The 25124-nt window shown below is 45.1% G+C and overlaps 1 protein-coding gene across 4 annotated transcripts in view; it reads left to right on the forward strand.

Moving 5' to 3' along the window:
• The window catches only part of WDR49 (WD repeat domain 49), a 107756-nt gene that overhangs the window by 22675 nt on the left and 59957 nt on the right, over nt 1–25124 (forward strand). For all 4 annotated transcript variants that reach the window (XM_082223984.1, XM_082223986.1, XM_082223983.1 and 1 more), the window contains 4 exons: nt 1063–1237; nt 4932–5099; nt 8438–8586; nt 14945–15181. In XM_082223984.1, coding sequence (XP_082080110.1) covers nt 1063–1237; nt 4932–5099; nt 8438–8586; nt 14945–15181 — 729 coding nt within the window. The remainder of the gene's footprint in view (nt 1–1062; nt 1238–4931; nt 5100–8437; nt 8587–14944; nt 15182–25124) is intronic.

Here is a 25124-nt window from a genome sequence, read left to right on the forward strand (position 1 = left end):
GAGAATAATCATGGAAGCCATCGAGATAGAGAAACACCCTCACAACATGAACAAGCGTGACGACACGTCCCGCCTGCCAGACATCTGGAAATTAGCCCTCCCCACAAAAACCGACACCAGAACCAGAGGCACACAGAACACCGTCACCAATCAACCACACCAGACCCAAACCCAGACCCTCTCCACAGACATATTACAGACTCCATCCAGTAGCCAAACTATAGTGGCACCTCCGGATGCTGCACCCCCCTGCAATCCCTACACAGATCTGGCTGGCACAAGGCACAAAACCACAGCTCGCCCCTATACACGAAGCCAAGCCAGAGCACAACTAAATGCAGCACAGCCATCTTCTCAGAAAAACTCTTCACAAGCTCAAGAGGTCAAGACACAAAAGCTTTAGCAACTAATCTACACTTAATGACCCACCCAGTGGTATTCAGAATATCACTCATGAAATCACTCAAGATATCCCTCAAGTAATTTAGGAACAAAAGAAGAAGAGGCACACTAATCTAGGAACTTCCTCTCTGCCCAGAACGTTGGAGGCTATACACCACACCCCTCAACAGTATTTACAGGAACTCAAACACCAGACTCTGCTCTGTTCCAGTAACAAGAAGCCGAAAGCACCAGCCTGAAGATGACGAGTGAGACCTCGTCGAAACGTCGCACAGACACCCCGACTCTTACACGGGAAGACACCCGAAGACACCAAAACCTGCATTCCTGTACCCGTGAAAATCTACGAAAGCAATATATATATATATATATATATATATATATATATATATATATATATATATATATATGCAGGTTTTGGTGTCTTCGGGTGTCTTCCCGTGTAAGAGTCGGGGTGTCTGTGCGACGTTTCGACGAGGTCTCACTCGTCGCACAGACACTCGTCGCACAGACACCCCGACTCTTACACGGGAAGACACCCGAAGACACCAAAACCTGCATTCCTGTACCCGTGAAAATCTACGAAAGCATATATATATATATATATATATATATATATATATATATATATATATATAAAATTAACTCTATCCTTCACAGGTCCAAGCAATTGTCTTCAACACAGCTCTGATCTCATTGTTTGAACGACCTTCAAATTCCACTGAAGATGAAAATGTGACAATGACTGTCACTTGGCAGGAGCTGGTCTCTGGGTATCACAAATGCTGCTATGTGTTAAGGCACAAACTCCATGAGAAGGAATGGGTTAGACAAGGTACTGATCTGAGAAATGATGCAAGGAAGTCCTTTATTTATTTATTTTTAATCTTGAGTGCCAGCCTCTGGTGTAGATTGGGGTGTCAGACAAAAGCTCTTAAAGGCTGAAATCCTATGAGAGGCAGTGTGGTGTAGTGGTTAAAGTGGTTGACTAGGACCTGGGAGACCAGGGATCAAATCTGAACTTGGCCAGGAAGCTCAGTGGGTTATATCTGGCCAGTCACTGCCTCTTAGCCATGTTGAGCTCCTTGGAAAGAAAGGTGGGATACAAATGCAACTAATAATAATAATAAACAATAAAACATGTGGTTACCTTGAGGAAACTCTGTTTGAACATAGCGGGACTTACTTCGGTGTAAACGCACACAAGTTTGCATTGTTATTAGTGGGTTCTGGAGTTCTTGGCCTCAAGGGCAGCTGGGCTCACACATCCTATGTGGCCCTAGAATTCTCACACATTCATATGAACTTCTCTACCACACTTTATTTACATCAGCAACGCCAACCTGCTAATGGTTGCTCTCATGCTGGTGTTCACAGTTCCCAAGGGAAGCTTCTACAGCAAACTTCAACTTCTCATTTGTAATTTTTTCCTGGGGGTTAATTTTGCTGATGTTTAAGCGGTGGTAATATTTTTTATAGCTGCATCTTCTTCTTTTTTGAGGGGGGACAGACTTGTGGGGTGTTTGGCAGTAGGAGAGAGGAGGCTGCGACTTCTGGGCCTGCTTTTTGGAAATGAAGATTTTGCTGCCAAGTCCTGTGCCAAAAAAGCCTGATTGCTTCCTTCCAGAAGCTTTTATAGCCTCTTTAACACCAAAGCTCATTTAAAAGTTTTAAATCAAAGCCAGAGGATAACAATGGTTCTGAAATCACATCTCCTGAAGTGACTCTATTTTCTTTTCTTTTTTTTAAAAAAAGAGTTAAAGTAATTTGCATGCATGCAATCAACCTAACTCTTCGTGCCTGAATAATGAATGGCCTTCCTAGCCCTGCTGGGGGGAATATCGTTCTTTTCTGCCACTCAAGTGTTCTGCTTAATACAACATTTCAACCTTGCATCTCAGAGTTATGCTTGCAAGGATGTGATCTGGACTTTTGATGTCACAGTGTAATGTTGGAGAACAAGAATCCATGGCGTCTTCTTCTTGTCCCACCCTGTCCACTTGCTTATGCTTCCCTACCTTGCCTGCTGCATGGCATACCTGGAGCGCTCCTTTTTATTGCAAGTAGGAGAGGCAGCAGAACTGGGAGAGTAATGAATGGGAAGAAGCCACTGCAGCTGCCTTGTCTCCTTCTGTGTCATGCAATCCAAAGACAGATCTCTGGGTTGCAGCTGTTACGATATGGATGCAATGCAGCTGCAAACTGCTAGCTTGAAAACAAAACATGATGGGAATGTTGGGACTGTCCGTGGGAAACAGTGGGACAGTCAGTTCACAGGGCGATGCACCGGAATTTGCTCAGAGTGTAATATGAGCTCTTCCTCTTGCATATGTACAGGAAGTACAGGAAGTCTTTGTCACTTGACTGCTGGAGTTTGAAGAGTACAGACATGTTTTCTGTAATGCTGCAAAGACAGAAATAAAGGCATGTAAATACATTTCTGTCAATCTCCTTCCCTGCCGGGGGAGCAGAAGGGAGTGGGTGTGTTCTTACCACGTTTGGGAAGAATCGCCTATCGTGACCTAGCCTGGATCCTGCCGGGAAAGCAGACAGGGAGGTCAACAGGAGACCAAGCCGGGTGCCTGGGAGAGTTGCCAGTTTCTCCCGATAAAGGCTTGATTTCCGACAGCAGCCTGGTCCAATATTTTAAGGGTTGCTTAGGTGTGACCCTCCAGCAATTGCTGGACTACAACTCCCATCATCCCTGCTCACTGGCTGTGGTTGATGGGATTTGTAGTGCAACAGGATCCCATTTTTAAAAATTGAAATACTCAGTGCTCAAATATTTTTGCTAAATTAAATGTTAGCAACCCCAACCCCTGCTGAAACTTGAATTGGTACAGCCCAAACGTAGCTTTACCATTTCATTGTGAACAAGGCCCCAGCCTTTAGAGTTTCATTCAATTACAACAGGTCCCCTACCCCTGCTGTATGTGTTAACCATGGACTCATGGTATACATGGCAGGTTCTCTCTTGCTGGAGGTCTTCAAGCAGAGACTGGACATGCTCTAGCTATGAATTCCCTGCCTTGAGCCAGAGATTGGATTAGATTATCTATAATACCCCTCCAGCCATATGATTCTACAGTACGAAGAACAGCAACTGGCTCAGTCTTGTCTTCAAGGAACATAACATTTTAATTTGCCATATATATTCTGATATGGGAATTACTCTTAAGACCACCATTTTCAGCCAGGCATCCTCCAAGGAGCTTGACTTACAATGTAATTTAGTCAGAAACAAGTTTATGTCTTTGTTGGAAACTGCGAAGATATCTCAGCTCCTAATATTCATAACATTTTACTCTCATAAAAGTCCCTAGAGTCCAGAGAGGCAGGTTGTGTGTGTGTGTGTGTTTTATTGAAATTCCAACTATGCCATTCAATAGCAAACATTACAGCAGCATATAAAAACCCTTTTCTAGGTGGTTATCCTTTTTTATAGATATCTGCAGAAGTAGTTTGACTACAACTCCCATCATCCAGACCTTTGACCATACTCACTAAGGCTGATTGGAGTTGAACAGCATCTTCTTCCCCATCACTGCTGTAGTGTAGCCACCAATTTTGTATTCAGAACTTCTTTCTCAATGGCCGTCTTCACGTGATACATTTTTACTGTGTACCCATTAAATGCTTTTACATATGCACATATAAAGGCAATGCATGAAAACACACACATGCAAATACAAAGCCCTGTTTGTCTGGCAGTTGGAGTTAGTCATGGCTTTCCAACAAAAGTACACTTCATGTTTAGGTTGCCAGCTTGATGGCATCTCAAACCTTAAATTCAAGTGTTGGGGCTTAGTGATGTTGCATGACTTCCCATAACTGTATTAGACAACAAAAACAAATATGGTACCAGGTTGGGGGAAAGAATAGTACTAGATGTGAAGGCTTGGAAAAATTAAATTTCTACTGCAAATGTTTGTGCTCTGCTTATCTATATCATCTATCTATCTATCTATCTATCTATCATCTATCTATCTATCATCTATCTATCTATAGCTACCTATCTATCATCTATCTATAGCTACCTATCTATCTATATCATCTATCTATCTATCTATCATCTATCTATCTATCTATCTATCTATCTATCTATCTATCATCTATCTATCTATCTATCTATCTATCTATCTATCATCTATCTATCTATCTATCTATCTATCTATCTATCTATCTATCTATCTATAATCTATCATCTATCTATCTATCTATCATCTATCTATCTATCTATCTATCTATCATCTATCTATCTATCATCTATCTATCTATCTATATCTATCTATCTATCTATCAATCATCAATCAATTGATCTATATCTATCATCTTCTAGTCATTTATATCTCTCCTTTTCTACCCAAGTAGGGTACTAAGAACAGGCTGCAGAAACATTCAAAACACCCAAATCTTAACACAGCACAACAAAACTTAAAAACTGATTCACTGCAACTGACTCAGCTCTCTGTAAGAACCTCTTACTTGATGACGAATCTAATCAAAATACCATCTCTGTACTGTTTCAGTTGCATACATCCCCTCCTTAGATGTCTTTCTATCTGTTACAACCAGCAGCACAAACACACTGGTGCTAGCTTGGAGAGAGAAATTAAGTCCTCGTCTTACAATGACAACTTTCCACGTCGCTCAAGGAGTCAATGCTTTTGATTTCCATTCAAGGCTCAACTTGATAGGTATGTCACTATAATTTGTTTTCTTGTAAAACTGAAAGGGCCAATCAGAAGTCTAAGAATATGTCTGCACTGTAGCAGTTGTAACTGGTGCCCATGTGGATTGGTAGACTGGAACGGAGCCTGACAGGAGCTAGAACCAGAGCCAGTGACAGCCAGAAGACCTAATTCTAGTTTTGTCTCCATCCTCCTCTTTACTGGAGGACAACAATGAGGTAACACTGAGACTGAGAAGGAGAAGCTGGTAGAAAGGTGGGGAGTTTGCGACTGAGTACCTCATGCACCCTAATGGGCCAGTGTTTATTGCAGACAACCTAGTATAGCAGCCATTTTCCCCTCCCAGGGGAGCCCTAACAATTTCACTTTGGTAAAGTGGGCTGGGTAGAAATTCACTAACGGCAACTTCATTAAACTACAATGCCCAGAATTCTTTGGGGAAAGCCGTGACAATTACCGTATTTTTTGCACCATAACACTCACTTTTTTCCTCCTAGAAAGTAAGGGGAAATGTCTGTGAGTGTTATGGAGGGAATGCCTACGCGTGGCATGCCTACGGATTTTCCTCCTCAAAAAACTACGTGCGTGTTATGGTCGGGTGCGTGTTATAGAGCGAAAAATACGGTATATCCACATAATATCAGTATAAATGAATAGGTGAAGGCAGAAATTCTAGTTTGATTCGGATATTGCACCCGAGACGAGGCACATATGGAAAAGGGATGGGAGGAAATGGCTCTAAGGGAAGGTCGTTTTGAAAATGCCCATGAATCCAGTTGTGGCCTAGCTGGTTGTCCTTTGCTGGTAATATTTCTCCTCAGAGAGAGGGGTCTAGTCCAGGCATAGGCAAACTTGGCCCTCCAGATGTTTTGGGACTACAACTCTCCATCATCCCTAGCTAACAGGACCAGTGGTCAGGAATGATGGGAGTTGTAGTCCCAAAACATCTGCAGGGCCAAGTTTGCCTATGCCTGGTCTACTCTCAAAGTCTTCTGGCTGCTGGAGGGGGGTTATCATGTGGAAGGAAGTGTGATAAAGTATGGGATTAATTTCTGGGCTGCATTCCAGACAGTAAAGTGCAGTAAATTGTACTGATGTTGTAAAACATGACATTTACCTAGTGGTTGCTGCATCTTAGAACTCTTAAATGCCCAGGGCTCTATATATCAGGGTACCTCTGCCTGACAAATGTGAACTGATTTTAGATAAATACAACCAACATAAGTTCCCCCGAGGAACTCTTGCAAGCTGTGCTTTAGTGAGCTCTCCGGGTATACCATGTTCTTAATCCCCAAACAGAACAAAAAAATCCCAAGTATTTCTTAGTAATTGTCCAGCCAATTTAGGCTTATGGTGGTCAATTTCTCTACCCCCCCCTTTGGCATCAGCTCTACAGCCCACAAATGCCTGGGGGGTAGACTTTTGATTGCACCCTCCAAAAGCCAGGTGCAGGTGATAAAGCGTATATTGGCGACGAAACACTTGCTGGAGGAAGGAGTATAAGCTTCACACTGAAAAGGAAATTCATTAAAACAAAAAACAAAAAAAGTACAAATGGAGCTCTGTTCTGAATTGATGTGCAGTGGGGTGGTAGGGAAAGGGGAACAAAGGGGACCTGAGGCATTTGTAAGGAGATGGATAGACAGCAAAACCAATAAAGAGATGTTGTAGAGGACTGGGGAGGCTGCTGTAAAGAAGAGGCAACCAAATCTAGAACATATGCTAAGACAGGGATAGGGAATTGGTGGCCCTCCAGATGTTGTTGGACTGCAGATCCCATCATCCCTTGACTATCAACCGTATTGTCGGAGCTGATGGGAGTTATCATCAGTGTACTCGTGTCACCTTGCTGCAAAATTCCTAATGGCTGCTTCCGACAGCTTCATGTGGATGCTAAATAGCAATGGAGGCAATATACTGCCCTGCAGCAACTCATAGCTCAAGAGCCAAGGGGCTGAGAAGCACTCATCCAGTGCTACGTCCCTGGAGCGAAGACTGAAGCTACTGCAGAACAGTGCCCTCAAAAGCCATCTCCTGTAGGTGGCCCAGGAGGATACCATGGCCAATGGTCTCAAAAGCTGATGAGAAAGCTTGTAAAAGCAACAGGATTGTTGCTCTCCCTATAGTGGTCATCCATCAGGGTAACCAAGGCAGATTCTGCCCTGAACCTGGGTTTAAACACAGACCAAAATGGGTCTAGAGAATCAGTTTCTTCCAGGAATGCCTGCAGCTGTGTTGCCGCAAGCCTGTCAAGTACTGTGCTCAAAAAGGAAGTGTTTGTGACGGGGTGGGCATTTTCACCTCCTTCAAAGTGGTTGCTACTTGCCCCCCTTCATGCAGAGACATATTCACTGCAGCCTGAACCCACCCAGTCATGCCACTCAGGCTAGCTTTAGTCAGCAATTGAAGGCAGGGGTCCAAAGGGCATGTCATTGTGTGCATACACATAAGTACCTTGTCAACAACCTCAGACTGCGAAAACTGAAACTGATCTCATGAAACTTGACTTGATGGAGCATTAAAAAAACCAACACCTTACTTGGGACTGACTGTATCAGTCCTGGCATCTAGCTTGCTACTGAGATGAGCGGCTGTGTTCTCAAGCAATTCCCAGTGAGTCTCTGAGGTGTGCCGGGCTCCACCCCCTGATACAGGTGTCAACAGCCTATGGATATACGATGTCACATACAGTGGTACCTCAGGTTACAAACACCTTGGGTTACAAACACCTCGGGTTACAAACTCCGCTAACCCGGAAGTAGTACCTTCGGTTAAGAACTTTACCTCAGGATGAGAACGGAAATCGCATGCTGGCGGCACGGCGGCAGTGGGAGGCCCCATTAGCTAAAGTGGTACCTCAGGTTAAGAACGGTTTCAGGTTAAGAACAGACCTCCAGAATGAATTAAGTTTCATCCCACTGTACAGGGAAGATGAACAGGGCTTTGCTAAAACACCCTCACAGGCCAAATGGAGAGGCCTTACAGGCCTCTTTAGGCCTGTGGACCTGAGATTCCTCATCGCTGCCAAGGAGTGTCCATTGTAGGACTGCACCAAGGTCTCCAAGACTCATCTTTCCTAGTCTCAGCCAGTGTTCCCTTTCTTTGGCTCACATTGGCTCCATATCAAGTCAAGCAGCTGCAAAAACAGATTAATTTTTATGAAGGAAATGAATAGGGGGTGAGGGAGAAGCTGCATCAAGGCAATCAAATCTGGAGAGTGGAATGGAATCCGTTAAACAAAAATTGTTTACGGTTGCTGCAACTTTGGCATATTTCTTTGTCATGCTTGTAAAAAAAATAAATACGTTTGTATAAATGAGTTTCAACTTTGTGACTTTGAACAGCGACCGCAGGAGTTAATCGCCATGTTTGCCTTTGGAATCCTTATGTCACATCTAAGCCCGCCGGAGTCCTGGAGGGCCATTCAGACAGTGTAATCGCAGTCCGGTTCATTACTGAGCGCAAACTGCTCTTCAGCTTCGGAAAGGATAAGGTGAGCTTGGGAAGAGCCGGAGAAGCAGAGATCGTTAGTTTTCCTCTAGGCAATGCTCTGGTTAAGAACATGGAACACAGAAGGGCACTAGTTTTGAGTTTCTCAATCCAGCAGCTGCTCCACTTTGTAGCGCTTGTGACTAAGTCTACTTAACATGGGTAAAAATGGGCTCGTCCTTGGAAGACTCTAAGCAAAATGAAGCCTCTAAGACAGAGGTGGGGAACCTCAGGTTTGGGAGCCAAATGCAGCCTTTCAAGCCCTTCTATCTGGTTCTCAAGACTCTCTCTACACCCCTCCTTCCCTAGCCACATCCACTCCCCTCAGGCAACACCCCTCACTACCATTGCTCTTCTTGAGTAGTTTTTGTGCATGTAGAAAACAGCTTATTGCATAAAGGTAAATTTTACATTTGTTGCTCTGCACATTTTTGATGCTGGTCCCACCCAGTACTGAGAAATGTTCCCCTCACGTGCACTAATATATGAAGGAGGCAGAAGGCCATATGAGTTCCATCCTGCTTCTCTCCTAAGATGAGAGCAGATTCACATCTCAAGTGAAAAAGGAGTGTTTCCCTGACCCGAGCCCCCAGAACAGGCTGCTATCCGTAAGCCCGGGGTGCACAGCGCCACGCTCCCCGAGCTTTGGGCTGCAGACAGCTGTGCGCAAGCCTGCTGAGCCTGGCGGGAACTCCCGCCGGGCTCCGCAAGCTTGCGGAGAGCTGCCCAAAGCCCGGGGTGCACAGTGCCGTGCTCCCCGGGCTTCGGGCTGCAGGCAGCTGTCTGCAAGCCTTGGGAGCCCGGCAGGAACTCCCGCCGGGCTCCCAAGGCTTGCGGATTGCTTACTGAAGCCTGGAGAGGGAGAGGGGTTGGTGCGCACCGACCCCTCTCGCTCTCCAGGCTTCAGCGAAAGCCTGCATTCACCCCATAGGACATAGGACGCACACACATTTCCCCTTCATTTTTGGAGGGGGAAAAGTGCATCCTATAGGGCGAAAAATACGGTAAGTCCACTTAGTAGCTCTTAGCTATTCTTCTTCTTCTTGCCTCTTGAGACTCTCTGGTTAGCTATTCATTGCCAATTTTCTCTGTCCTGCCTCTCAATTCTCTTTGAAGGGCTACTTCAACGGCCAGTTCCCCAGGGTTAGAGAACAGAACATCTCCCGTGGTTGTATTAAATTGAGCCATCTCTTTAGCACAATGAGTTCTACCTGAGCGATGGGACTTCCTCTCCTTCTCCTCTTCCTGCCCCCCAAATCTGCTCCATATGGTTGTTGGAATTCCTGGAACACATTTGTGGGGCACAAAGGGAGAGGAAAGGGGGAGAAAGGCCCATTGTATAGGCAGAAGTCTTTTCTTTGCATCAATTGGACGACTTCATTGGGTGTCAACTCCTGGATTCTACCTTTGGCCTCCAGCCCACCTTTAGCTAGGCTCTCTTCGTTTCTGGTCTTGAGTTGCTATGGCCTTCATTTCACTGTTTCTCACAGCTATGGCAAATCCCCTTCTCCATTCGCTGCAGCTGCCACCAGCTGGACCTGCTTTCCCTCCAGTCCACTCCCAGTCTCTTCATCCTTAGGGATGCTGCCCTGGGGAATGTCTAGCCACAACCACAATGGCATTTATTTTAATACCTTATGAAATAACGAGACACCTCTCCATTGAATTTTGTGTATTGTTTCACTGAAATATCTAGAATGCAAGTCAGCTTTTGCTGCCATTTAAAAAAACGACTTATCGACATTTCTCAAATTTTTATTGCCACATTTTTACTGGCTCTGGATCAGTTATTTCCATTCCAGGAAAAGCTTCACCTGCTGCACTGGTGTGAGGCTGTTTTTAAATGCACAGAAGCAGGGCGAGTGGGAAAGTTTTGGACCTTAAGCTAAGGTCCTTCCTTAGTTGTGTTTGCCATGCCAATATGAGCCTGCAGTCTTGATTTGTGTCCAGTTCACATGTCATTAAAAAACAACAAAAACTATTTCCCTGCCACTAAGCCTCTTAATACATTCTGTGACCATTGTTTTGCCTGTAGTGGTTTAGCCCTTATTTTACTGCCTTTTAGCATTCTTGACATTAACATGAATCTGTTTCACTTTGATGGATGAACGGGCACCTGAGCTGGTAGAGTTTATTTACATGCAAACCTCCTGCTCTGCTAGAGCAACCGCCAACATACTGCCAGCCAACCCAAATGACACATCTGCTACGCAGTGCCATGTAGGACAAGGGCTGGAATAAGAAAAGATAAAAAGGCTTCCTTTGCTGAAAGCCTTGGTTTGACAGCTCAGGAAGAAAAGAAATATAGGCGTCCATGATTAGCTTGCACTTCACATCAGATAAGGCCTTGATTTGGGGAGAAAACAACTATTAATTTTAATTTGGTTGCATCCTCATAAGGAAACTAGGATATCTTTCAGTCCAGGGATTTAAAAGTAATGATTTCTAAGAGGTTTGCCTGTGGGGGTAGAAATGACCAGTGGGAAGTTTAGCAAACAGTGCATGAAATGACGTTGTCAAATAGTAGTCTGTGGCTATTGAATTCAGCATCACCACTCATGGAGTTTATCTCATGTGAGGAAGGTTAGGCTTAGAGACTGTGATTGGCAGGAGGTCACGATGTGGGGCTTCCATTGATGTACCCTCCAAGTGTCCCAATTTTCTAGGGACAGTCCCGGGATTATGAAAGCCATTCTGGCTCCTGATTTGATCCTGGAATGTCCCAATTTCCCCCGACAGCACTGCCACCGAGTTCGGGTAGAAGACGCCGCCACCACTGAGGCCCACCCCTGCATGACGTGCTAGCTCTGAGGGGCAGGCAGAGGGCAGGGCCACCCTAGGCGAGAATAAAGGGGGAGTGGGGGGCATCCCATTGGTGTAGCTGTGATGGCACTCAGCCTTCTTCTGATAGGAAATGCTCCATGGGGAGGCACAAAAATGGGGGTTGAAGGGGGGCAGTTGGGATGGGAGTGGTAACTCCTAGTGGGGTGGCAGCAGAAACAGAGACATATATAGATTGTGCTCCAGCACTGGGGGCGGAGAGCAGGCGGGGGCGTGGCTGGTGCACATCCTGGAGGCATTTCATGCCACCCACAGGGGCGTGGCACACGTCCTGGGGGTGTGGCGTGCTGCCTGCAGGGGCGTGGCACCCAGCGCTGGGGGGGGCAGCCACGATGGCACCCCACTGGGATCATTGTGCCGGGGGCGGTGCGCTCCCCCTGCCCCCTTTTTCCTCCACCAGTTAGCATGCCCTCCAACAATCCTCAGATGAAAATGTCCTTATTGTTGGAGGGTATGTGGACAAGCCAGGATTTGAACACAGGCCTCCACAAGAGAAATGCAAGATGTGGGGGGGGGGGCAAGAGACAAAATTAAGATTCACCTAGTGCAGGGAGGTCCAACAGGTCAATCGCAATCTACTGGGGGGGTGTCTGTGGTAGATCCTGGTCAACCGCGAGACCCTCCCCCCCAAAAAAAGCTCAACTGCTTTTGTCAATCCAATGGGTAGATCATTGCCAGTTGTTTTATAATGGGAGTAGATCACAGTCTCTTGTAAGTTGGACATCCCTGACCTAGTGCAACAAAAATCACTTCACCTGCCCTGGACCGCTCTATCCTCGTCCCTCTGGCAGGTTCACTGGAATGAGGGAAGGAATCTCTCACCCCTCACAGAGTCTGGAAAAGTCTGGGTCCTTTGATAGTGACACAGAAGTTGCCAAAATATTTCCCCAGGCACTTAAAAAAAATTCCTCAGCTCCTCCAGCATCCGTGCTCATCTCCCTCTCAACCTCAGGTAAAGGCAAAGGGGGCCCTTTAGTAAAGATGATTGAATTGGGGTCTACATTTCCCATCTTGCATGGGCCTCTTGCCAGCTTTGCATGGCTCTGCCACCCTGAACAATATGCAGCCTTCAGAGGACTTGATGAAGCCTCCTATAGATGGCCTTTCAGCTGATTCCCTGGTGGCCCGCTGGAATGTGGAGTTAACCAGGGCTATTGACTGTTTGGCTCCGAAGCGCCCTCTCCGATTGCATGGAGCCCGGACAGCCCCGTGGTTTTCCACGGATCTGAGGGCAATGAAACAATCGTTGAGACGGCTAGAGCGCCGGTGGCGGATAACTCATTCCGAATCTGACCGGGCACAGGTTAGAGCTCAACGTCGAGCCTACCAAGTGGCGATAGCGACGGCGAAGAAGAATTTCTTCGCCGCCTCTATTGCATCTGCAGAAAACAGCAGCAGGAGACTTTTTCAGGTGGTTCACAATTTAGCGGAACCACCTGCAACATCAGGGCCCAGTACGGGCCACATGTTCTCCTGCAATGATTTTGCAAAGTTTTTTGCAGATAAAATCGCTCAGATTCGGGAAGAAGTAGACTCCACCGTGGGAGCAGGGCCGGGGCGGGAGAGTGCTAGAGTTCTGTCTAGTCAAGTTGAGTGGGATCAATTCCAATCTGTTACCTCCGAGGATGTGGACAGGCTGCTTGGACGAGTGAAACCAACCACCTGTCTCCTGGATCCTTGCCCATCCTGGCTTATAAAAGCTAGCCGGGAAGGACTGGGCGATGGGCTTCGTGGGGTGGTGAATGCTTCCCTTCGTGAGGGAGCCTTCCCAGACCCACTGAAAGAGGCGGTTATTAAACCGCTTCTTAAAAAACCATCTTTAGATGCGGCCACGATGGCCAACTATCGCCCAGTCTCAAATCTTCCATTCCTGGGCAAGGTGATTGAGCGAGTGGTTGCCGAACAACTCCAGGCACGCCTGGAAGAAGCGGACCATTTGGATCCCTTCCAGTCGGGATTCAGGCCTCATCATGGGACTGAAACTGCCTTGGTCGCACTGGTTGATGATCTCCGGCGGGCTAGGGACAAAGGTGAGAGCTGTTTCCTAGTTCTGCTGGATCTCTCAGCGGCGTTCGATACCATCGACCATAGCATCCTTCTGGACCGTCTTGAGGGGCTGGGAGCTGGGGGCACTGTTATACAGTGGTTCCGCTCCTTCCTCCTGGGCCGTGTTCAGAAAGTGGTGGTGGGGGATGAGTGTTCAGACCCCTGGGCTCTCACTTGTGGGGTGCCTCAGGGTTCTGTCCTCTCCCCCATGCTTTTCAACATCTACATGCGGCCGCTGGGAGAGATCATCAGGAGGTTTGGGCTGGGTGTTCATCAGTATGTGGATGATACCCAGCTCTACCTCTCTTTTAAATCAGAACCAGTGAAGGCAGTGAAGGTGCTGTGTGAGTGTCTGGAGGCGGTTGGAGGATGGATGGCGGCTAACAGATTGAGGTTGAATCCTGACAAGACAGAAGTACTGTTTTTGGGGGACAGGAGGCGGGCAGGTGTGGAGGATTCCCTGGTCCTGAATGGGGTAACTGTGCCCCTGAAGGACCAGGTGCGCAGCCTGGGAGTCATTTTGGACTCACAGCTGTCCATGGAGGCACAGGTTAAATCTGTGTCCAGGGCGGCTGTTTACCAGCTCCATCTGGTACGTAGGCTGAGACCCTATCTGCCTGCGGACTGTCTCGCCAGAGTGGTGCATGCTCTGGTTATCTCCCGCTTGGACTACTGCAATGCACTCTACGTGGGGCTACCTTTGAAGGTGACTCGGAAACTACAACTAATCCAGAATGCGGCAGCTAGACTGGTGACTGGGAGCGGCCGCCGAGACCATATAACACCGGTCTTGAAAGACCTGCATTGGCTCCCAGTACGTTTCCGAGCACAATTCAAAGTGTTGGTGCTGACCTTTAAAGCCCTAAACGGCCTCGGTCCAGTATACCTGAAGGAGCGTCTCCACCCCCATCATTCTGCCCGGACGCTGAGGTCCAGCGCCGAGGGCCTTCTGGCGGTTCCCTCATTACGAGAAGCAAAACTACAGGGAACCAGGCAGAGGGCCTTCTCGGTAGTGGCGCCCGCCCTGTGGAACGCCCTTCCAGCAGATGTCAAAGCGATAAACAACTACCTGACATTCAGGAGACATCTTAAGGCAGCCCTGTTCAGGGAAGTTTTTAACGTGTGATATTTTATTGTATTTTTGGTTTTTATGGAAGCCGCCCAGAGTGGCTGGGGAGGCCCAGCCAGATGGGCGGGGTATAAATAATAAATTATTATTATTATTATTATTATTATAGAGTACAACTTGTAGCCCTCCATATAGAGCTGGACTCCAACTCCCATCCGTCCCAGCCAGCATGGCTTTTGGTCCTGGATTATGGGAATTGTAGTCCAGCACCATCAGGAGGACCACAGATTCCCCATCCCTGAGGAACTATACCTAAGCTTTGGTTTTACCTATTTCTTCACCTTCTGAGTTAAAAAAAGAAGGAAGTTTGGTTTTGATTTATTCCTCTTCTCCTTACCATGCACAGGTCTTAAGGATATGGGACATTCAGCATCAGCTTTGCATCCAAAGGATTTCTGGTTCCTTCCCCAAAAGCCTAGATTTCCATTCCACGCTTTGCTTTGATGAATCCCATGGGCGTCTTTTCATCTCGTTTAACAACCAATTGACATTGCTGGAGATGGAGCAAGATTCAGGCAAAAGCAGAGTTGCCAGTCACAGGAAAGCCGTTACGTGCCTCCTTTACAATTCAGTGCTCCAGCAGGTAAAATAAGAAAGAAAATAGAGCCCCTTTCTGTATTTGTCTGATAAGCATTCCGAACCTTTGATTCACCTTGCGATTTCAGCAAGTAGAAGCACGGGGGGAAAGGAAACTATGTAATACAAACGTGTATTAATTGTAAGCGTATGGTGACTTTCCTGCAAAGGATTGTGAGCATTTTGGCTTTCTAAAGAGCTTTGTTTCACAAGGGTGCCAGTGAATTCAGTATGGCTTAAGTCCATGTACTTCATCTCTGTTCAAAGATTACTTGCTGGTGTTGCAAATGCCATGGACAACAAGTCCTATGCTCCATGCATCCCTCTGAACCTGCACCAAACCTACACCTTCCCATACGACTGGGGTGCCCTGCATGCTTCTTGTAGGTGCCTAAGCACAGCTCAAAACTGTGAATCGATGTATGGAAGCCATTGGGAAGGGCCACTGAGGGCAATTTGCTCTCTGTTCCATGAATAGGCTGCATAAACAGGGCTATCAATGACAACCTCCATACAAAATGAAGTTGTGAGAGGCAGCAGGTGGAGGGAGGCACCATGTACATATTTTTTTTGCTCATTCTCAATACAGATTTATGTAGCCACAGAGTGCTTGGTTAGAGAGCTACCAAAAATGGTCTTAGGGTGTGTATTGGGAAGGGAGTTGGCAACAGGGACACAGCCCCTAACCTGAATGTGTGTATGTGTATATACATGTGTGTGTGTTTTGTGTGTGTGTGCGCGCGCGCAAATATATCAAAAAGATAGGAATGAAAATATAAAAACGTAAGTTATCTTAAACAAGACTATTTATGTACGTGTCAAGAGCAGCAGGGACAAAGCACTGACCAGAGAAGAATGGCAGACCAAGTTAATGAACTATGCTGGCAAAAATGATGGGAAAGATCAGATCAAATTTTTATTAAGGACTGGATTAACTTTATAACGTATCTTAGAGACCAATGTAAACAGCTGAAATCCTTAGCAGGAATACAATAACACTTGAAAAGTAACATGAACTTTGGATACTATGGAGATGTAATAGATAGAATACAGTAAGAGATGCAGGAATAAAATTTAGAAGTGGAAACCATGGAGGGAGGGAGGGCAGTCTGGAGGTTTGAGAGAACCTTTTGGTGTTTTTCGTTATTTATTTCTTTTTCCTTTGGATTTGTTATGTTTGTTGCTTATAATTATTATGTAAAACTAAATAATTTTTTTACAAAAAAGAAAATATAAAAACATCACCAGGTGACAATAAAAATATTCTATCAATCTTAATTTAAGCATAATAATGCAGACATTCCATATGTCCAAATAGCTATCTAAAGAGGTTATAAGCCACACATTCAAACGTAGAAAGGGCAGCAATAACTTCAGAACACTGAGCAGTACGTAGTGGATTTTTGCTCTTCCAGCTCTGTGCACCATTGTTGTTGTTTAGTCGTTTAGTCATGTATGACTCATCGTGACCCCATGGACCAGAGCACGCCAGGCACTTCTGTCTTCCACTGCCTACCACAGTTTGGTCAAAAGGGCTCACAAATCTGTTAGTCCCCATGCCATATGGAGTGTGTGAACATCCACAGGTTTCTCCAAGACAAGGTTAACATCAACAGTTATTTCGGACCAGAAAGAAGACATCATATGCACAGCCAGTGCAGATGTTGTAGCACAGGTGTGTCATGCTGTCAGCGGTCTACCCCCAACAGTAGTCTAGCCAATGCATGCTACACTAGCTGGAGTTTCCGGGTGTGGCCCATGTGCAGCCCGAAATTGCACACAGCAGTAATCCAGTTTCAAGGTTTTGCAGCCCTGCTTTGAAGTGGTCCAGTTTTATCCATCCCAGAACAAATTGCTGGCAAACAGCTGTTTCTCGCTCCCAGTGCAGCAGATGCTGCAACTCTGCATTGCTCCATCACCAGTACCAATCCTAAGAACCAGCAATATTAATATGTTGCTGCTGCTGCTGCTAATATCTTCCTTCCAGTTGCAAATTCACCCGGTTTTGAAATCTTCCTCTGAAGTCACCTTACTGCACCTGCCAGGATAGTTATAAAATATGCACACGGTGTAATTAGCTGAGATGTGCCTTCTAGCTGGCACATTTCCCCAGAAGTGACTCTCAGTGTGGTGGCCCTGGATCACAGTTATGTATTTCATCACAAAATGAAATCAGTTAAATGCAATGCCACTTGGTATGCAAGTTGGGTGTTATTTGTCTTCCCAGCATTGCGGCCCTTGCCATCAGAGCACTACCTGCATCTCAATGAATAGCCAGGCTCGGAAGAAAAGGGAAAGACCCCTGTGATTGATTTCTCCCTCTCCTTCTCCCTCAGCTGCGCCCAACAGCATCTTTTAATCTCCAGATTGAGATTCAGCTAAAGCAAACGTAGCTGTATGCTGTGGGGTGATACAGAGCTATGGGTGGGGGATCATTTATATTCCCCACCCCTTTAAAAACAACAACCCCGTATTCTTTCGTTTGATTGTGTGTGAGTGCTTTGGAACAAAGCAGGAATGTTGCTGCCTGTCAAATAAAGGCAATAGCTACCCTGAGCACCATCGCTGTAAATCTGTGATCTGCAGATGTAGGACTCCAACTCCCATTGGCCCCAGCCAGCAGGGACAATGTTGCGGGATGGTTAGAATTGGAGTCTCAACAAAATCTGGAGGGTTCTCCATCCTTAGCTGTAAATTAAGCACTAATCGGCTGCAATCACATCTACGCCTGCATGGGAGTAAGGCTCCTGAATGTGTGTGATTTGGTTGCAGCTCCCCCTTTGCAGCTGATACCAAAGGCACAAAAATTTATCAAATTTAAGGTAAAGGTAAAGGGACCCCTGACCATTAGGTCCAGTCGTGACTGACTCTGGGATTGCAGCGCTCATCTCGCTTTATTGGCTGAGGGAGCCAGCGTACAGCTTCCGGGTCATGTGGCCAGCATGACTAAGTTGCTTCTGGCGAACCAGAGCAGCGCACGGAAACGCCGTTCACCTTCCCTCCGGAGCGGTACCTATTTATCTACTTGCACTTTGACGTGCTTTCGAACTGCTAGGTTGGCAGGAGCAGGGACTGAGCAACGGGAGCTCACCCTGTCGCAGGGATTTGAACCGCTAACCTTCTGATTGGCAAGTCCTAGGCTCTGTGGTTTAACCCACAGCACCACCCGAGTCCATTTACCAAATTTACCAAAGGTAAATTTCACTGTGAGAACAGGATGCTGGACTAAGTTGAACCATTGGTCAGATCCAGCAAGCTCTTCATAACTGAGGACACTATCTCCAGTTTTTCTACCACAGCTCTCTTCCAGCCTCCTTATCTCATAAGCTTTCGGCCATGTGACATTTTCTCTTACTGCTGCATTTTATCTGCTAACAGTGGTATCTTTTGTGTCTGAAAGTGCGCACACAGGCGGGGGTCTGTGTGGCATATCTTCTCTGTACTTTATCTTTCAATTTTTAAAAAAATCCCTTGGGGACACTCCAGAATGAAAGGTGTGATTGATTTTTATATATCAATGAAAATATCAGTTCAAATGCACCGCAAGGCAAGCAATTAATACAGCCTGCCTTTCTCCTTAAGTTTCATTGTGAAACGAAAGGAGAAAGAAGGACCCCCTGTGTCTATTTACCAGGGAGCTGAAACCTTAAGGAGCTTGCTCCCCCCCCTTCCCTCCTCACACTTTCCCCCCTTGTATATCATTTCTTTTAGTTTGTAAGCCTGTGGGGCGGGAATTATCTTACCACTGATTTCTGTAAATTGCACTGGGAGCCTTTTTGCCTAAAGACTGGGGTTAATGTGGTTCAATAAACAAATAACAACTAAATAGGATTGTTCTGTTGATGTACCTGTTGGCAAAGATAAACCACAAGGGAGACGTCCGCAGGGGCCAGGGATGAACTGGAGGAAGATGGGGTTGAATTAGACAGAAGCCTCATGCTGAGAACATCAGGTCACAAAGACAGGGGGGTGGGAAAAATCAAGAGACACTAGGGCTTGTTGCTCTTTGGGATTGACAAAAAAATCATGCTTTGGATTCCATAAATGCAAATGCTAATGCAAATCACCATTTGGTGTGATGTCTGAACTGAGATTCTGTTTTTTATCTGAACCGTCAACAATATTATCTCACTTAGATCACTATTGCAGACATATAATAGATATGGGCAACTGCTATACATCACTTCTTTGGGGTTTTTCTTTTTTTAAAAAAAATTGCATTTGATTTAGAAAAAAATTATGAGCTTTAGAGAGCAGATGGAAGACCAGAAAATGACATTTGAGGAATGGGCGAAATTAAATCAGGATCCACTGCTCACAGGAGTGCAAGGCTAAAGTACTTCAAAAATTCAATGTGGAGAGAGGAGTTAGACGAAGCCCAACTCAAGGACCAGTGCTATTTAGCTATGTAATGAATGAGACCAAGTGGAGGTCAATAAGGGAATTTAGCAACCGTGTCTAAGTTGGACAAATATCATGGAAGTTGGACAAATATGTGTACAGCATATGGCAATGCAGTGTTGACATTGAGCCCTCTGGAACTACAAAAAAACAAACAAACTGTAAATGAAATGGTACTTTGGCTTGGTACTTGCAGTGATAAAAAATAAGATTTCTAATTGTGCAGGTCTCCCTGAGTCTTAGATCTTCCCAATCTTTATGTTTTGTGTTATTGTAGAATGTGTGCAGGTGTGCATGTGTAAAACATTGCTGCATTCCATGCATTAAAGCCATCACTGTAATCTGAAAAGAGATCTGTAAACTGCAAGTGTCAATAATGCGATTGGTCATGTATTTTTGTACGAATCAAGTATTTGGAACCTGAATTAGAGTGACAGCAAAAGTCTAAATGTTGCTAAAGGAAGTTTTCATGCAGAATATTCAAATATCCTGTTAGGATAAAATCCCAAGTGCATAGGACATGGGTATTTTTTAAAAGAAGAATATTTAAACAGACAGAGGACCAGTCCACACATTAGGTATATTAAAGGGCTTTTTTCCAGCTGGAACTCACCGGAACTCAGTTCTGGCACCTCTCAGGTGGGTGCCATTGCCATTACAGTCGTACTTTGGTTGTTGAATGGAAGCCATTCCGGAAGTCTGTTCAACTTCCAAAAATGTTCAACAACCTAGGTGTGGCTTCCGATTGACTGCAGGAGCTTCCTGCACGCAATCGGAAGCCACAGAAGCTGCGTTGAACGTTCGGGTTCCAAAGATTGTTCGCAAACTGGAACACTCACTTCTGGGTTTGCGGTGTTCGGGAGCCAAAACGTTTGAGTCACGAGGTGTTTGGGATCCAAGGTACGACTGTATAAGAGAATGAGGGAAGTGTCCGTGGTGAGTTCCGGCACCTCTTTTTCTAGAAAAATAGCACTGAGTGTACACCTAGGAAGTTTTAAGTGTATGGCTGTGTACACACTATATCTGTGACTGGCTATTGAGTGTATGCCCCATGGGAAATGCAGGTGTGCTTCTGCATAATGTTAAAAATGTTCCTCAATTTGCCAGTAGAGTCGATTGAAAATATTCTGCACACACTGGCTGAAGGCAAGAAACATTGATATTCCTAACTGGAAGAATGGAAGAAGTACAGGCAAATAGCCCCATCAGAAGATGTGCAGGAAAGCACAAAGGGTGGAATTCAATGGAGCATTTGAGCAGTGCAAGCACTTCTGGTTGTCCAGTGGAACAGTCTCTCCTCTCCTTCTTTCACCTGCTGTTCTGGGGGTTCTTCCAACCCACCAGAGTGGATTTGGGGGAGATGCAGGTGCACATGTGGTGACGAGAGAGTGGAAAGCCCTGCTGTGCTAACACGAGTCCTTTGTGCTGGCTTCCGCTAGCAGAATGGGATACTTGAATCTGCCCAAAGAGCAGAAATAATGATTCCGTTACAAAATCAATTCTTCTTCTTCTTCTTCTTCTTTTGCTATCACTCATAGCCGAGTAAGATGTTCTTCCATAAACACGGTTTTAACAATGAGTCCGTGAATGACTGTGGAGGCCAATTCTGGATCCACACGTCCTTCCACAGACATTGAAGACCAATGCAGAAGAGGCTGTAGCTCAGTGGTAAAGCACCACATACTTAGTATCCCATGTCTACTTCCTGGTGTTAAAAGGTTCAGGATGCAGTGATGGGAAGAAATTCTGCCCTGGAGAGCAGTTGCCAGTCAGAGTGCACAGTTGTGGGTGAGATGGACAAATAGCCTGACCTCTTAGAAAGTGGATTTCTCTGTGTTTTAATGTGTCTAGATCCAGCCCTGAGCATTGCATAGCATTGTAACAATCAGCTGGATGAAGCAAATATATATTAATATCTCTATCTATCTATCTATCTATCTATCTATCTATCTATCTATCTATCATCTATCATCTATCTATCTATCTATCTATCTATCTATCTATCTATCTATCTATCATCTATCATCTATCATCATCTATATATCTGTATTTCAATATGAGTAGGAAAATGAGAGTACCCTTAAACATTTTTTTAAGAAAAAAGCACTGTATATATGTGTATATGCCCCTTTCGTTAGTCAAAATATCTGAAATAAAGGAAGCTGAAAAGTTCTCAATGAGAAAACAGACAGGGAAGGGGAAAGGAGACGGAAAAACAGAAGTAGCTCCCTGCCAAACTCCCTACAGTTTCAGTTCTTTTTACTCCTTTGTGCACAGTCTGCCGTGGGCAGATACTCAGAGTGAGAACAAAAGCAAAAGTCAGCAAAACGAAATGAGGTTTTATCTTTTTTCAGTAGGATTTCCCCTACCATTCCCTGACTTAAACCTGAACTCTAAAGGCAGACTAACAGCTAAATCTTAGAATCCTTCCCAAAATGTGCTCAGGCATGAATGTTGGTAAATCTGCAGGTGTGAATGGGAGGGGAGTCACTAATTTGAGGAGGTGCCATCAATAATGCCTTACAGCTCTGTTTACAAGACAAGGCGGGTACAAGGAATGCATGTGATTGAGAAGCCGAGTTTGGCTCATTGCTGTCCCCCACCCCCCATCCCTGACATAAACTCTGCATGTGCAGTCCGGGATCCTGCTGAAAGCAGCTCAGTATCCCCAGTCACCCCCAAAAGCTTATATACAGATTGTTCAAAAAGTCTCTTGAACATGTTTAGGCGTGGGGATGATCTCAGACCCGCCCCCCCCATTCCTTCTATACACCATGTCACACGGGAAAGATTGTTGCCTTTTCCCAAAGGAGCACACCATTCTACCAACCAATGCTCCCCTCTACTTTGTGTGTCCCTTTTAAGGGAATAAATATAACAATCACACAGTCCCAACTAGTCTATCTATTCATCCTTCTTCAACCAAGGCAGGAGGCAAAGCAGGAGCAGGGATCCTGTGTCCCTCCAGATCATCTTTTTGCTCTTTTGAAAGTCATGAGATGACTTTTCTGTTTTTAATGTAGCCTCTAACATTATTCATTGTTTGCTGTTGTGCATTTTGTACATTTACTTGTGAACCACTCTAGGAATCTGAACCAGATTCCTGGTTCAGTGGCACTGTGGTCTAAACCACTTAGCCTCTTGGGCTTGCTGATCAGAAGGTCGGCAGTTCGAATCCCCACAACGGGGTGAGCTCCCATGGATCTCTCCCAGCTCCTGGTAACCTAGCAGTTCAAAAGCACACCAGTGCAAGTAGATACATAGGTACCGCTGTGGTGGGAAGGTAAACAGAGTTTCCGTGTGCTCTGGTTTCCGTCATGGTGTTCCGTTGCACCAGAAGCGATTTATTCATGCTGGCCATATGACCCGGAAAGCTGTTTGTGGACAAACGCTGACTTCCTCGGCCTGAAGCAAGATGGGCACCGCAGCCCATAGTTGCCTTTGACTTAACCATCCAGGGGTCCTTTACCTTTATCTTAAATGCTATCAGTGGAAATAATAAATACAAATGTAATAAAGCTGGTTGGGGTTGATGGGAGCTGGAACCCCAACACCCAAAGAGCCATAGTTTTCCTACCCATGATATAGAGAGATTTCCCTTTCACACCTGGCACAATCTAATTCCCCACCTATAATTATCTATTCCCCATGAGTTCCTGACATCCATCCATAGGAAGAAACAGCACAGTGACCCTTCTCTCTGAATTACACAGACTAAAAGGATAAAGCCATTCAAAAAAACCAAAAAAAACCACGCACACAACCTCTCACTGCTTCATGCTGGGTCCATGAAGCCATAAAACAGCTGTGCTACTCTTTGTTGCTGACTCGATGTTCATACCTTTCAGGTGCTGCCAAGAGTGAGGCTCAGGCGATTTCTTTCCCACTGCTTTGTATTGTAACGACAAGTCTCACTATCCCAGTTCGCTCACTTTTTTTGGAGGAGACTTTCCAATATTACCGGTGGGCAGTGCTCCTGTTATTAAAAGCACATTGGGTTGCAATTAAAATTCCACTTGGGCGCCATTTGTAATGATGGTTTCAGGGCTTTAGAGGAGCACTGCTCATTTGATATGATAAGTATGGAGCATATCACTTCTTCACAAGGAAGATTCATTTAATTACCAAAGTTGAAGGGCAGCAAACTTATTTCACTTGCTTAGTCTCAGTTGTAATGATGGGTCTTTAAAAACCCTCCACCAAACTTGAATATGCAGGCATTTCAAGTTACTTGCTGACCATTAGTTGGCCAGCTGGTCAAAAATGCACTCTCCAAAGCACATCTATGGAATAATGACATAATATTTATATAGCAAGTAACAGAGGCAATGTAGCATTTCATTGCCTTTGTGGTCAGAAGTGGGGTTGTGATTAAATGTAGGTAACTGTGCTAAACCCCTCATTAGCCTAGGTTTGACTGCTATAGCACCCTGTTTGTGGTTAATGCTTAGCTGGAATGAAATATTCAGCGCACCAATAGAGAAATTAAAATAATAATTTATTTGTCAGACAAATAAATGAGAGACACAGTGGTATATGGATACCAAAGCTCTGCTCTTCCAGCCCTGATGGCCAGCACTTATATTCCCTCAGCCCAGCCCCCTTGCTCCTCCTTTGGCTGTCTCTGTCCAATCAGCCTGGTTGAAATTCCTATTGGCTGTTTGCTAGAACCAATCATAAAAGATACACCCATTTCCTATTTCCTTTTATGGGAGACAAAGAGCTACCGTCTTTTTCGCTCTATAACACGCACCCAACCATAACACGCACATAGTTTTTAGAGGAAGAAAATCCGTAGGCATGCCACCCGTAGGCATTCCCTCCATAACATGCACAGACATTTCCCCTTACTTTCTAGGAGGGAAAAAGTGAGTGTTATGGTGCAAAAAATACGGTATATTTCCTTCTATCTATAAATGGCAAACAAGTAGCCATATATCTTACATTTACCTCGACAAGGCACCTTAATTACCAGATAACCTTTGGCCCCTGTTGCCCTATTCACTGCAAAACAGATGGCTAAAGCAGATGGTGCATGGTCTTTAATTTTTATCTTAAAGAGATCTTGGGTTCACCTTCTCACACACCATCAATGAAATAAGAATCTAACATAAGAATCTAACATTTCTTACTTTCTAAATCCTTTGCATAATTACATTTAAGCCAATATATTTCATACATAACATATATAGATTTTTAGAAGAAAAGGAACTTAAAGAACTTAGAGAATTTAGCTTTTACTAAGTTTTCTGAAGCTTCAAAGCAGCTTCAAAGAGAAGCCTCTTTCCTTAGCCAGCTGCTGTTCCCCTTAGCTCTTGCCCTTTTTAACCTTATGAAAATATGACTTGAGTCTTCTGCTAAACAATAAAACTTACTATTTACCAACTCTTAATTGTGTTTTTGCAGCTTGATTGTATTCTGTAATTTGTATGGTCAGTGTGACCTTTTGCTCCTAGCCTGTAATTTCCTTTTACAACCCTGAGGCACTTGCTTAAACAGCTGCCAGAGCACCTAGCTGGTTTATGCCTGGCATGAGAGATACAAAACAT

The sequence above is a fragment of the Podarcis vaucheri genome (genome assembly GCF_965113315.1).
Source record: "Podarcis vaucheri genome assembly, chromosome: 5".
NCBI classification, from domain to species: Eukaryota; Metazoa; Chordata; class Lepidosauria; order Squamata; family Lacertidae; genus Podarcis; species Podarcis vaucheri.